The sequence below is a fragment of the Pundamilia nyererei genome, unplaced genomic scaffold, assembly GCF_000239375.1.
Source record: "Pundamilia nyererei isolate P.nyererei 1_Seehausen unplaced genomic scaffold, PunNye1.0 scaffold00049, whole genome shotgun sequence".
Taxonomy (NCBI): domain Eukaryota; kingdom Metazoa; phylum Chordata; class Actinopteri; order Cichliformes; family Cichlidae; genus Pundamilia; species Pundamilia nyererei.
Window position 1 is genome coordinate 3508223 of NW_005187450.1, and position 14458 is coordinate 3522680.

General features: G+C 40.1%; 2 protein-coding genes across 2 annotated transcripts; both read left to right on the top strand.

Annotated features, from left to right (window-relative positions):
• The first annotated feature begins 1281 nt into the window (after nt 1-1281).
• On the top strand, nt 1282-7116 carry LOC102198794 (charged multivesicular body protein 4b). The gene is made up of 5 exons (XM_005733037.1): nt 1282-1673; nt 3172-3349; nt 3770-3884; nt 5007-5133; nt 5765-7116. The coding sequence occupies exons 1-5, from the start codon at nt 1490-1492 to the stop codon at nt 5827-5829; spliced, it is 669 nt and encodes a 222-aa protein (XP_005733094.1). The 5' UTR covers nt 1282-1489; the 3' UTR covers nt 5830-7116.
• A 1750-nt stretch (nt 7117-8866) lies between these two features.
• On the top strand, nt 8867-13717 carry eif2s2 (eukaryotic translation initiation factor 2, subunit 2 beta). The gene is made up of 9 exons (XM_005733038.1): nt 8867-9035; nt 10104-10287; nt 10371-10471; nt 10592-10721; nt 10821-10921; nt 11963-12111; nt 12227-12283; nt 12398-12483; nt 12594-13717. The coding sequence occupies exons 1-9, from the start codon at nt 9021-9023 to the stop codon at nt 12767-12769; spliced, it is 999 nt and encodes a 332-aa protein (XP_005733095.1). The 5' UTR covers nt 8867-9020; the 3' UTR covers nt 12770-13717.
• Nucleotides 13718-14458: the final 741 nt, after the last annotated feature.

The following is a 14458-nucleotide window of genomic DNA, read 5'->3' on the forward strand; positions in this document are numbered from 1 at the left end:
TTTGTTAATTACTTCCTCAGGTTTGCACACAGAGTTACGCTGAACAGGAAAAAAATAAATAAAAAGGCTAATGTCTGGCTACAAAGCTCTGGACAGGTCATGCAAAACAGACTCTTACTTATCCATGCACATCAGAGTATGTAACACAAGTTCTGACCACTCTTGAATTTTGCCCATGGTGCATTGACTTTGCGCCCTCTGGTGTATTACAGCAGTTGTTTGCCTTTTTTGTTTGTTTCTCTTCTTCCTCTCTTGTGTTGTCATGTAGACACTTTGCTTCTGTTGTTTAAAATATTCAAATGCGCTATTCTCACTTGTGCACTCTGTAGTCTGCATGGAATGACCTGAATTTATTATGATTATTTTATTTTTTTGAGTGTTGAAAAATCCATGTTAGCAAAACCAACAAACAAAAAAATACTGTCTTTTCCAAAAGGGACCATCTTGAGTCTGGTTATCAGTTTGTTTGTGTGTGTGTGTATGTGTGTGTGTTTTTGTTTCCTTTGCTGTCACCTTTTCCGTTTGTGTCCTGTTGAGTTCTGGTGGTTGTGAGATAACACAGCTGTATTATCTTGGCCATCACATGACCGTCTCGGCTGATTCATTTCCTCAAGCGTTAAAAACAAACAAACAATGAATATATGCTTATTTGCATGGGGCTGGGCGGGGAGGGGGTCAGATATGTCTGGATGTGGGCAGCTGTGAGAGGACTGACCTGTGAATACACACTACATTAAAGGATTTAAAAACAACAAAGGCATCAGCGCTTCAGACCACACCTGCAGATACAGTCACAACAATGTAATCACACAGTAATTGGATACTCTTTTTGTATGTAAATAAAAATTAAAAAAAGACTCAAAGGATAACTGGCAAAGTTATTAACATACTGTACTAAAGGAAGAAAATAAACAGCCACCATGGATGATGTAGCATCATAATGAATTAAAATACATAAACCCCCCAACTGTCTGGTTCTGTGAAAGGTTTATTTTTTTCCCTTTCAGTTAAGAATGCAATCTGGGAAGCATGGTGTGCATATCCCTGTAACTGCTAATACTTTGATACTTGAATAGCAGGACAAAAAAATCTATACAGCTGCAAAAATACTGCCTTTACTTGTTGTTTGGGGACGTTTCATTAAGTACGAAAGCACAACAGCTGCTAAACTCAAAAGAGGAAAAACTATTGTTATTATTATTAATTTATTCCTTGTTAAAGAAGAGTGATTCAAGAATTAAAGAGGATTAAAAGCAGTTGTCAGGCAGATGGCGACAGAGAACCAACAGGCAACGCCCCTCATTCGCCGGGCAGAATGACGTCAGTGGGCCTAATCCAGGAAGTGGAAAAACATCAACAACCCTTCCAGGGTCCAGGTTAAGGCGAAGTGTCCGAGTAGCTTAGCAGAGACGTAGCTTTAGCTTTATTTTATAAGATATCTCGCATTTGTGTTTTGTCCTAATAGTAAGCGCTGTGTAATATCCCAGACATGTCGGTATTTGGCAAGATATTTGGAGGAGGAGGAAAATCGGGAAAGGGACCGAGTCCACAGGAGGCGATCCAAAAACTCGGGGAGACGGAGGAGATGCTAACCAAGAAACAGGAATTTTTAGAGAAGAAGATCGAACAGGAGCTGCAGACCGCAAAGAAAAACGGCACAAAGAACAAAAGAGGTGAGACGCTGCGAGGGTTTTTTTCCCCCGTAGTTTCTTTTCTTGCTTGTTAGATTTTGTTGTCAGCAACCTCAAGCTAACCGTTAGCTAGCCCGTTAGCTGAGTTGGCTAACTTTCCCGAGGTGTCGTAACTGCTGGCAGCCTCATCCAGCGTCTTTACCACGGCCATGGCTGCCAGTCTGGATGGCCGGCTGTCTAGCTGTGTGACTGACTTCATTATGTGATCATCGTTAACTTATGGCCCCGCGGGGACGCTAGCCTTGGCCTTTACTGATATTCGAGTTTTCTTTTGACTCATAGGTGGTTGTTTAAAAATCAGGAGACCTGGTTGAAGGTGTGGTGTGTATATAGACTGTTAGGTGTGATGTTGCAAATATAGCGGCAATAAAGATATCGACCCAGTTAGCCAGGACAAGGGTTGAGCACGTGTTATAAGTGTCAGAGAGGTGGGCGTGTTTGCACCTTGATCAGATGTCCGTATAGAAACCTGTGGACCTCCAGCAGGTCCCACAGTCTCCTTACAGATGATTACGTGAGCCGATCACAGCTTGGGGCTCATTATAAGTTAACTGTAATACAAGTTGACCATGTTCTACCACAACGTGGAGCCAACCATATAGATTTGTACATGTGTATTGTTCTTGTTGACATCGAGCACATTTCTAGGGATCAGAGTAAATTTAATTTAGATCAGGATGGTTAGCGGTGTCGCCTCCCAACGAGAAGATCGCAGGTTCAAATCCAGCCAGTGTGGAGTTTCCATGTTCTCTCCGGGTTCTCCATCGCTTCCCACAGTCCAAAGACATGCATGATATTAGGTCAATTGATGATTTATGGTTATCTGTGTTAGCTCGGTAATAGACTGGCAACCTGTCCAGGGTGTACCCCTGCTTCTCATTCTAAGGTAGCTGGGATAAGTTCCAGCCAGCCCTCAGTCCCCTCCTCGCAACACCTAAATTGAATAAGTGGAAGAAGAAAAATGGATGAACAGTTAATGGAGCCACCAGATGTATTAAGTTAAAATAAAATAAAAAGATTTAGTGCCAATTTTTAGTCAGAATACTGCAGTGTATGGTACATTAGCTAATCACTTCCTTCTTCTGATCCACAAAGTTCACAGAATGACTCAGCGTAGCACAACCTTCTCTGACAAGATCAGTATAGCCTATCAGGTTTCAGGGGTTGTTGTCATCTGACCTCTTTACCTGATTAATTACTCTCCAGGTTTTCCATTAGTCTTCACGCAGGCTGTATTTGACTGTCTTTCGTATTGCTAAAACTGTCACTAATGTGGTCGAATAATTAGCAGTGAATTATCTAGGTTCACAGAGTAGTGCTGACTAACAGGAATGACAGCCTGATTGGGTAGTATCACAAATATTTGCTGTGTTAAAGTACCATTATTCACTGTTTCTCTCCATTGTCACTAAATGGTGTTTCAAGGCCAATTTGTTCATTCTGACTCTCCCCACCCCACTCCCTGTCTTTGGATCCTCAGCGGCACTTCAGGCCTTGAAAAGAAAGAAGCGCTACGAGAAGCAGCTCGAGCAGATCGATGGGACGCTGTCCACCATTGAATTCCAGCGGGAGGCTCTGGAGAACGCCAACACAAACACTGAAGTGCTCAAAAACATGGGCTTCGCTGCCAAGGCCATGAAGTCTGCTCATGAAAACATGTAAGAGCGAGCACCGAGGCGTGATCGATTGGACTGGAACAAAACCTCTCTGCACAGATTATTTTTGCAACTTCCTTTTTGTTACTGAGACTAAAGCAAGCGTAAAGAAGATTCAGTCAGTTCTGAAATGATCAGAAATATTACAAGGAGGTTTTGCTGATAATGAAATGCATATAATTTCACCAACATGCAGTAATCCTTTCTTTTATGCATTTATTTCAGTCAGTATCTGTAAAATGTAACCATAAAAAAGTGTATGTGGGTTTCACTGCCATGTATATTAGATGCCTGACATCCTCCTTAGTTTTTGCCGTAGAACTACTCAGACATCTAATCGTCATATTTAGATTAAATAGCCTCTTTTATAAAACCTATATGAGTGAATTGTCTTTTGCTCACAGTCTTTCCTTCTTATTTCAGGGACATTGACAAAGTGGATGAACTGATGCAGGACATTACAGAGCAGCAGGAACTGGCCCAAGAAATCTCTGACGCCATCTCTAAACCTGTGGGCTTTGGTGAGGAGTTTGATGAGGTAGGTGAAGCTCTTCAGCTGTTTTATGTTTACATTTGTGTGGTATATCTGATTCTAAGTGTGCAAGTGCCTCATTTTATTCACAGATTTTATTACCAAAAATACATAAATTGAGAGCGTACCCAAATAAAACAGGTAGTGATGATTAAAGAAAAAAGACTCTTTTTTTCACAAAACAGCACAGGAGACAAAAAACGACTACACCTTCATTTAAAAGAAAAAAACCCTCAACCTTTGGTACCACCTCGAGATCTGTTGTTTGTACACAGAGTAGTCTATGCATGGTGCAGTTTCTACTAAACCTGGCACAATCGTCAGGGTGAGGCAAGTGTCCCAGATGGAAACAAAACAAGTTACTAAGCTAGAAACAAGCAAGCACCTGTGTGTGGAGCCGAACAAGAAGCCTGAGATACATGAAATTAACAATTTTTTAAGACAGCTTCTGTAATCATCTGGAGCTTGATTGGAGCACAGGACTGGGGCAGCAGTCCATCAGAAGATGTAGAAGGCAGAATAATGAAGAACCAGGGTCCAATCAGGAGAAGGAGTCTGCACAATAACGAGCATGCAAAGAAGTTGAACCACACAACGGAGAGAGAGTAGAGAGACACTGGGCTTTAACACACAGCCTCACACAACCACATACACGTACAGTTATTAAAATGTGCATTTATGCATACGCTCCATACTTAGTTTATACTATATTTATGCCCTACATCTATCTAGTTGGTACTGGTTTCCAGTGTCTATTCTAATCCTTTCTCATTCACATTAAAGACATTTCTAAATTCTGCTGTGTTCCACCGTGAATCCTCTTGGCCACAATGAAATCATTCTGCCTTTTGCATCTTTGCTTATCTAAGGCTTCCTTCTTAATGATGATGGGATTTTACTGTACATGACATAAGCATGTTTTCATACGCCTGACTAAGAAATATCATTACTTATCTCTTAGACAGTTGCTATTATCCTGTGTTTGGCATATGAATGTTGCACTGATAATGATGTTGGGTTAACCCAGTATAGCCGAGTCTAATTATTAGTTATTATCTTTTTGCTTTTGCTGGTATGAATACGTTGTTGCTGGTCTTCATCCTTGGGGTGAATTTCTTTGCTTCTCAGGATGAGCTGCTTGCCGAGCTGGATGAGCTGGAACAGGAAGAGCTGGACAAAAATCTGCTCGAGATCGGTGGACCAGAGACCGCCCCTCTCCCCAATGTGCCTTCGACTTCATTACCTTCCAGACCTGGTAAGAACTCTGGGGTGTAACCATTTGCATAGCATTTTTACGCTGTTCGCAGGATGTACAAACTGTTAATTACTAACTTTCAGTGATGTGACTGCTATCGTTTTATTTTTAGTTATATAGCACCGAATCACAACAGCGGTTTCCTCAAGGAGCTTTATTTCATAGGATCTTTATCTTTATCGTCAGCTAAAGGTGCTGCTATAATAAAGAAAAACCCCTCAATCAGATGATCCCTTATGAGCAGGCACTTGCCCCAAAGGTTTCATAGTTAGCTTATCCAGCCCTAACTATATGCATTATCAAAAAGAAAGTTTTAAGCCTAATATTAAAAGTAGAGATAGTGCCTGAGAGCAAAGTGCTCGAATGGAATTATTATACAAGACCTTGAACATGAGGAGACGATTTTAAATTCAATCCTGGATTTATCAGGAAGCCAGTGGAGATAAGCCAGTATGGGAGAAATGTGTTGTCTCTTTCTAGTCCCCGTCAGTGTTCTTGCAGCAGTATTGGGTAATAATGAATTACAATAGTACTGCCTAGAAGTGATTAATGCTGAATGAGGATTTGATGAGATCTCGATAGGATCCTCAGATCACATCTTTTATTTCTGTCCTCCTCCTCCCTCCCACAGCCAGGAAAGAGGAGGACGAGGACGACATGGAGGACCTGCAGCGCTGGGCGATGGAAGCCATGTAAATGCAGCATCCGCCACATCACACCTGCATCGGAGAGGAAAGGAACAAGAGGGAAACGAATGGACTGATGGGATGTTGTGTCTGAGTGTTTCTGTGTGTCTGAGAAGAGTGGACTGTCTACTTTATGTGTAACACTACAAAACAAAAAAAAGCAACAATGCTGTAGTCTTTCTTTTCCTTTTCCCCTTTAGAGACCCCCAAGGTGCTCAGTACAAATGAGTCCGTGAGGGTCTGCTATACTGGACAAAGTCACCTAATATTTTTACCCTCAACTTTAATGCAGCACTTTGTGGTCCTTGTCGTGTGCCATGCTGGTGGCCACAGATTTCATGTTGCAGGGTGGTGTTATAAGCTGGATGGTGCAGTAGATGGAGTTATTCACCAAGCTGTTGTCATTGTTAACATCGCTGGATGATTTTGGGGGGGATTTTCAAGGATGATTAATGCTTAAAAAATCGATTTCTCACTCTCCCGTTTACCTATTTGTGGCAATTTTTTTTTGTGTTTTTGTTTGTTTGTTTTTTTGTTTTTCTTGACAAAATAACCCGTTGCTTCCTCGTCTTGTTAACTGCTCTGGAAATGGAGGTGCAGCTGAGTGTGTGCTGGCTGAAGAAGCTTTGAGCTGTGTGTGTTTGCCAGAATCCAAACCTCTTCTTTCATTTCAGGTTGGGTTCTTCGACCTCCTGCCGCTCGCTCCTTCTTTGCCTCTCCCCTTACCCTCCCAACCCCATCAGTGGTTCTCGTTCTTTGGTGTAAATATCCCAGCTGACTGTGTGTGTTTTGTTTTTTTTGTTTGTTTTGTTTTTTTAAGTACACTGCATTACTGCTGCCATTGAGCGCTTTGGTTGATGCTGCGTGAAGCATGCAACGGTGGGGAAATCACGACACAGGTCACACCGCAGGGCTAGTAAGAGAGATGTTTAACCTACCACTTTCATCCTCCTCTGTCTGTGTCCCACTCATAAAGGTTTTCATTTCAAAATGTATGTTAAAAAGAAAAAGGAAAAAAAAAAGAAACTAGTAATATTAAACTATTGTCACACCTTATTAACTGCATCCAGAGGGAGATGGTGGTTTATAAAAGATTAGATTATAGCCAATCTGCAACACATGCATTTCAGAGTTTAAAAGAGTTGAATTCCTTTAGTTTTTCAGCAACATGATGTACATTTTTTACATAGAAAACGTAACACGAGGACAAATGGATAAGCATGTTTGCATTTCTATGTTTTATTTATCCAGATGAGAATATTATTTGCGAATCATTAAATGGTTTTCAATTCTTTCATTGTAGTGGAAGCATTGTCTGTTCATGCGTTTTGTTTTGGTTTTTGGTCAAATGACTAAGTTAAGCAGATCACCAGAGAAAGAAACAAAGTGTGAGTGAAGAAAAACCTCAGCAAGTACACGTTTAGTTTAATATTAAATTGGTAACTAAAGCTTTGTTACAGAGTATTTCTAAAATAACTCCATAAATAAAACGATGAAGACAGAATCTTTTTTAACAGACAAAATGAACAATAATAATTTATTATTTTCTGGCAGATACCTTACTACCATTCAGATATCTTGTGGTGGCATGAAATATTTCCTGTATCTGTCTCTTGAGGGAGCGGCAGTTCGGTAAGTATAGGAGAGGATGGCCAGTCACTGAGCCAGCCTTCCTGATCAGTTTGCTCATTCTTTTGGTGTCGCCAGCTCCCCCAGCAGAACAAAGTAAAGTCCACTGTGCTCGTCACATCTACGTGATGAAAATCTCCATGATGTCTCATCGCATATTGCAGCATCTCAGCTTCCTTTGGAAACTGAGATCTGTGCTGATCTTCTCTTCAGCTGTTCATGTGGACTCCCAGGTACTTATAGTCCTCCACCACATCAGCATCTTGTTCCGGGTTGTGTAGCTGGAGCTTTTTTCTTTTCTTTCTGCATCACAATAACACCAAAAAACAAAAATCTTTTTAAAGGAGATTTAAAGACAAAGACGAGAGAAGTAACTGGTATGTTCCAAAGACACTAAATCTTAAAATTTGCAGCTTGTGTATTCATTCAACAAAGTTTAACTAAAGGGAAAATCAATTTGCCGTTTCACTGATCTTTTGTAGTTTTGAAAAATGGTGCCTGTTTATCAGATCTCAATAATTTTCCCTTAAAGTACAACTACTATTCTGGATAAAGCACATTAGCTACATAGCGGCAAATATTTACATAATAATCAGTGGCTGTATACAGTCATTGTGACATTATGACAATCATTATGAGATCAGAAGGTCATGAGATCAGAAGGGGAAATACATAATACAAGATATGCTCCAGGTTGTAAAGAAAGAATCGACAATACAGCGTTGATAGCAGGTGTTATAGCCAAGTTTACCTATGCTTTATATCAGTTGTCTAAATTTGACAAGAGGAAATCTTCAAACAAACTCGCACTGCCACTCAAAAGGAAAGTCTGATGAAAGATTACCTGAGACTGGCAGGGTTATAAACATATACCTATTCCTGCCAACCTTCCTAAGAGGCAAAAGAAACACACTTCAAAATGATTAATTATTTTTTTGATTGCAATGATTTTCTAAGACAGCAATTTAACATTTAATATTTCCCGTTTATTTTGTCAAACAGATAGTGAAACACTGGACCACATTCTTTATGAGTGTGTTCATTTTGGTATTTGTTTACTTTCAAAGGTTCACGTCAGAAAATGAAAATTCCTTAGTCAGGATTGCAACTGCTGTTTACAATTCTTTAATTTGTTTTGCAAGTTTATTTTTACTGTATTATTTAATTGTATTTAAGTTGATTTTCTTTCCTTTTTTCTGGTACTATTCTCGCTGATGTTCTGTCCTTTTTTTACTTAAATATTATTTTCTATCGTAATGTTATAATGACTAGTTTGTTGTTGACAAATGAAAGTTTTTACTATTATAATTGTAAAAAATGAACTATATAAAAACGACAACGTGCATATTTAGCACCAGTTTATTATTTCTGAGTCACGATCTTGAACGTTCCTTAAAAACTGTCAATGCGCAAGCGCAGAAAGGGGTGTCACCACGAGCACGTCGGGATTTGGCGACTTCACGCTTGCGCACTGTAGTCATACGCTGATGCAAGAAATTTTGGGCGAAGCGGTGTGGGACTGATCGAGGAAGAAAGAAGAGGCATTTTTATTTCATTGTTCAGCACGCAAACATGTCAGGAGACGAGGTAAGGCACTCCGAGTCAGATGCTGTTTAATCCGTGTAGGTGTGAAGAACTGCTGGACGGAATTCGTTGAGTTTCAGGCGCATATCGGTGCTGGGGATGACTTTGGGCCTCGACTCTGCTGCTCCCTCCCTTTCTGTCCGCAGTAGCGCTCACATGGCTGCTGCAGTCGGGCTAGCACGGCCCGAGCCAGCCGGAATATCAAGAAAGTCATCAAGTATATTGATATACAGCTATTAATCGGAGCATATACGTTATATATTCTGAGCGTGGCTCATCAATTCGAGCTGTCGAAGCTTCCGCCGGACTCTCAGAGAAGAGTGGAAGCTAGCTATGTAGCCTTAGCTTCCCGTTACCAGAGCTGCGGAGCTAACTGTTAACGTTTTCTGCTGGAGACCAAAAGCTATCTGTACCTCGGTTTGTCCTTAAGGACAGCTCCTCTGGCTGTAAAATAAAACCAAAATACCAGAATTACCGCTGCTTAATGTTAATAGTACGACATTTTTATTTTTATTATTATTTTTCTAACTGAATGGGGGCAGTCTGTGCAATATGTTAGTTAAAAATTCTGGAGGGTTACTTTACCTCAAGCCTTATTAAGAAACCTACAGCAGTAGGTAGGGTTTCTTAATAGTGTACTGACACACTCAGTGTACACTGGATCAACTCAAGAGTCCAGCCTCTGTCTGTAAAGATGATATGCAACATTTTGTTATCTGTTAAGTTGTTTTCTTTGTTCAATCCTTGATATGACTTAATGTTACTTTTTTTGGCCTAAAATGGAAAAAATAGCGTCTTTTCACAGTCCAGTTTTCATAACTGAAAACTAAATTTCACAAGCGTAAAATGTTCAAACAAACTCCCACTGCCACTCAAAAGAAAAATCTGATGAAACATGACTTTCATAAATATATATATCTTGTAATTCTCACTGGTAATTGTACTTATGCTGGATTAGTCAATGTTATGTATATTTAAAGCAGCCATAAAGTGTCTGTACTAAATGAAGCTGGACAGCATTTCAATATTTATTTTAATTAGATTTTTTTCCTAAACTCTTTTTTTTTTCAGATGATTTTCGATCCCAACATGACTAAGAAGAAAAAGAAGAAGAAGAAGCCCTTCATGCTGGAGGAGGACGGAGGAGAAGGGACGGGGGGAGAAGAAGCTAAGGAGGTGGAGACAAAGGAGGCAGAACCAGAGGCTGGAGATGACAAGGAGGTGGATCTAGATGAAGATGAAGGCAGGAAGAAAGGTTAGATCTATTTAAGGTGCGGTATCAGTTCGCAACTATGTTGTGTAGAGTTATGAGCTCGAGGAGGTTTTCTTTTTTTCCAGAGCCGTCGGATGACTTGAACGACCTAAACTTCTTCAACCAGAAGAAAAAGAAGAAGAAACCCAAGAAAGTGTTTGAAAATGATATGGAGGAGGGATTGAAGGTCAGCCATTGATTAAACATTTGCTGATTTTGCATTACTTTTAACTTTTTGCTTCTGATTTTGATTGGCTTACCAATAACTTTCACGTGCTGAGTTTCACTTCTCGCTTGTCCAAACCAGGAGCTGAAAATTGAAGGCGAGCAGACGGAAGCTATGGAGGAGGACAACCTGGATCTGATGCTCCCTAACAAAAAGAAGAAGCCAAAGAAAGTAGATTTTGATGAAAACGACTCCGGTGATAAAGACGACGGTACGATGAAATCACATGGTTTTGAAACTAGGGACCGAAAAAAGGGACATGGATCATAATGTTTGACCCATAATGTCATTTTTCTTTTTCTTCTCCCAGCAGTGGATGATGATGATGGCAAGAATGGTGATGGGATCTCCTTCAGCTCTTCCACAGGACCGGCCTGGGCTGGTTCGGAAAGAGACTACACCTACGACGAGGTAGGATGATACGTGAAATGAGAAAGTTAGAAACAATTCAGGAAAGGCAGAAAAAGAGTTATCACAGTTGTTTGTGAAGTTATTTCCTGTAAAGTGGGATAAATATTAGACTGTTTTCAGTTGTTTTGTACTGTGTGAGGCTGTGTACACATAGACATAATAGATTGTTGTATTTCTCTCTCTCTCTCATTAATAAATGTCCTGATATTAAGACCTCAGCCCATTTGGTTTTGTGAGCTGCGTCCCCACAGATTTGTTAAACTGGAATTACTTTGCAAACCGTTTCTGCCTGAATAGAGCCTGTGTCCAAAAGGAAAGTCTGATGAAACATTACCTGAGACTAGCAGGGTTAAAAAATCTGATGAAAGATTACCTGAGACTGGCAGGGTTATAAACGGATACCTATCCCTGCCAACCTTCCTAAGAGGCAAAAGAAACACACTTCAAAATGATAAATTATTTTTTTGATTGCAATGATTTTCTAAGACAGCAGTTTAACATTTAATATTTCCTGTTTATTTTGTCAAACAGATAGTGAAACACTGAACCACATTCTTTATGAGTGTGTTCATTTTGGTATTTGTTTACTTTCAAAGGTTCACGTCAGAAAATGAAAATTCCTTAGTCAGGATTGCAACAAAGTGAAATATGGCCTGATAATGTAGGACAAAGCACCAAGTTAGCGTCCACTAACTTGGTGCTTTGATCTACATTTATGTTGAAGTTTTGCACTGAATATTTTAACGGCATTAAATGTACTTTTTGAATAGAGTTGTTAAAATCCCCCACTTATTGTTCTATGAGGAAATGAGTGAAACGGTTTGTAAAATTACAAAGTTGGATTTACCGGAAATATATATAAATACTGAGAACAGTATTTATAAAAAGCACAGATTTACACACTGCTTTCCTTTTTTATTTATTTTTATCCTCAGCTGATCCCACAGGGCTCTCAATTTCTGTCCTTTTATATTCTGTGTTGAAAACTTTATGAACATAGACAAAAAACAAAACAAAGTCACAGTATCGTCTCTGTTCCAGCTCCTGAACAGAGTCTTCAACATCATGAGGGAGAAGAACCCCGACATGGTGGCTGGGGAGAAGAGGAAGTTTGTGATGAAGCCTCCCCAGGTGGTCCGAGTGGGAACCAAGAAAACCTCCTTTGTCAATTTCACAGACATCTGCAAACTGTGAGCCTCGTGTAGCTTTTTATATTTACTGACAGACGCATTTCAGTGACACTTGTAGTATGTGTAATCCACAAACTGATTTCTTTTTTTTCTTTTTTCATGCGATTAATCACAGGTTGCATCGTCAGCCTAAACATCTCCTCGCTTTTCTATTGGCTGAGCTGGGAACGAGGTACGCTTTTTGTATTTTAAGTGATGTCAGTTCTCAAGCTAAGTTTGTGGCACGTTTTGTTTTTGTGTGTTCACTTTAAGTAAAAGTTTAATTAGCGTTTTTCTCTGTCAACAGCGGCTCCATTGACGGAAATAACCAGCTTGTGATCAAAGGCAGATTTCAACAGAAACAGATAGAAAATGTGTTGAGAAGATATATCAGTAAGTAGGAACGACGTGTTCTTTACAGTGAAGTTACATTGATGGGGGTAAAATTAAACAGCCCCTTCTTGTGAACAGTAATGTTGAGTGGACTGTTCTCACCCCTGCAGAGGAATATGTGACGTGTCACACCTGCCGCTCACCGGAGACCATCCTGCAGAAGGACACTCGTCTCTATTTCCTGCAGTGTGAGACGTGCCACTCCCGCTGCTCCGTCGCCAGTATCAAGACCGGTTTCCAGGCTGTGACGGGCAAGAGGGCGCAGCTCCGCGCCAAAGCTAACTAAAGGCCATTAAAACTGGGCTTCCCCCACCTCTTCTCACGGTCCAATCTTTCCCCATCAGAAGGGCCGAAGCTGGGGTCGGGCGCCCGCTTGATCTGCTAAAAGGACTCTCTGAATTGAACTGCGGGAGGGTTTGGCTGTCATTTTGGTTGTGTCATGGCCTGACCTGACAGGGAGTGAGAGTGTCTAAAGATGAAAGATAGGGTTCAGGCACCTGATAAGCAACAGATGTTTGACACGTACACTGCTGGATGCATTTGATTTGTTTGGTTGATGGACCCTCCAGCTCTTAGGGTTGTTTTTTTTTTCCCTGTTTCCTATTTGCTGTGATTCTTGATTCCTCCAAAAAACCCTTGATTTAACACAGCTTGAAGTTTAGTTTTTGTTTATTTTTCCACTTTACATGCGCCAGACATTAATATTTCTTCAGATTAGCCAAATTGTAGATAAGCTAAGTTCATCTACAGTAACAGAACCAACGAATTGTTGACTTGGTCACTTCTGGTTTTTTTTTTCTTTTTTTCTTGAACTCAACTAAAGGGTGTGTTCTTGTTTCTGGTCTGGTCCTAAATGATATATACAAAAAACTGTCAGTCCAGGATTTTCTACTCAAGCTTATAGAGACAAATCAGTCACCGGGCTGGAGTACATACAGGAACATGTCACTGAAACTAGTGTGTGAGGCTCCTAACACAGGACCTGCTTTTGATCATTTTGTAGCAGGCGACACAAAACTAGAAGACTTGGGGGGCTAATGAAGGGGAGAGCAACATTAAGAGTACTCTAATAAAGGAGGCTGTTTATGAGATGAGTAGAAATTATTATACAGTATGTTTGTGAGTGCTTTTGTGGCACTGATGAGCAGTTTGTGTACCTATTTGATTAGAAAATTTTGTCAGCCACTTGAGGTTTGATGAAGTCAATTTGAAAATAAAGATTCAATTTTTCTCTCTTTTTTTTTTTTTCTTTTTTTCTTTTTTTTTCTCCGATGAGCAGGATTCATGAGCTAATGCCAGTCACTAAAATAATAAATTAATAATAAACTACAACTTCTGAGCAGGCACCTCAGATCGTTTCCTCCTTCAGGTTCCTATTTTGCAGTGTGGTTAACAGAGTCTATCAAGGAGTGTCAATCTAATTGTTTTGAGAGGAATGTGAACATAAAGGTCTCGCTGGAATCATTTTAAAACCTGGTTTTTACAAAAATAAAATATTCTACTCTCTCTCTCTCCACTACTTTCTCTGCTTGCATTAATGACGGTGCCCGTTTAGTAATTGTCAGTCATGATAATGACGTCATGTTTTCACTCTGTCACAATTGAAAAAGGTCGTAATGATCAGTGAACGGCCTTGGCTCTCGTCATTATGGCCCCCTCCCATTTCTAAATATGGCCATTGTTTCAAGTCCCATTAAAATATTTAAGTCTTATTTGTGTGACTTGCTCAGATGTGATTGACAGTCCTTGTGAGGCCTACGGTTTGCTGTAATGATACAAACAGACCCACAAGGTTAAAACATGAGCAGCTGATAACCATGGTAACTGAAGACAATGTCCTTGAGTTTGGTGATTACATGTCGAGTTGCAGATTTATTTTGAACCTGACTGCAGGATAATATGTCAGGTTGGTGCCATAGTTAGGTTTCCTCTGCAGGCCCAAATGTCACTATATTATATAATTGTTGTTTTTTTT

Coding starts and splice junctions, on each gene's coding strand:
- LOC102198794 (XM_005733037.1), top strand. CDS start 1,490: ATGTCGGTATTTGGCAAGATATTTGGAGGAGGAGGAAAATCGGGAAAG. Junction 1,674..3,171: donor CGGCACAAAGAACAAAAGAG/GTGAGACGCTGC, acceptor TTGGATCCTCAG/CGGCACTTCAGGCCTTGAAA. Junction 3,350..3,769: donor AAGTCTGCTCATGAAAACAT/GTAAGAGCGAGC, acceptor TTCTTATTTCAG/GGACATTGACAAAGTGGATG.
- eif2s2 (XM_005733038.1), top strand. Junction 10,288..10,370: donor AGATGAAGGCAGGAAGAAAG/GTTAGATCTATT, acceptor CTTTTTTTCCAG/AGCCGTCGGATGACTTGAAC. Junction 10,472..10,591: donor ATATGGAGGAGGGATTGAAG/GTCAGCCATTGA, acceptor TGTCCAAACCAG/GAGCTGAAAATTGAAGGCGA.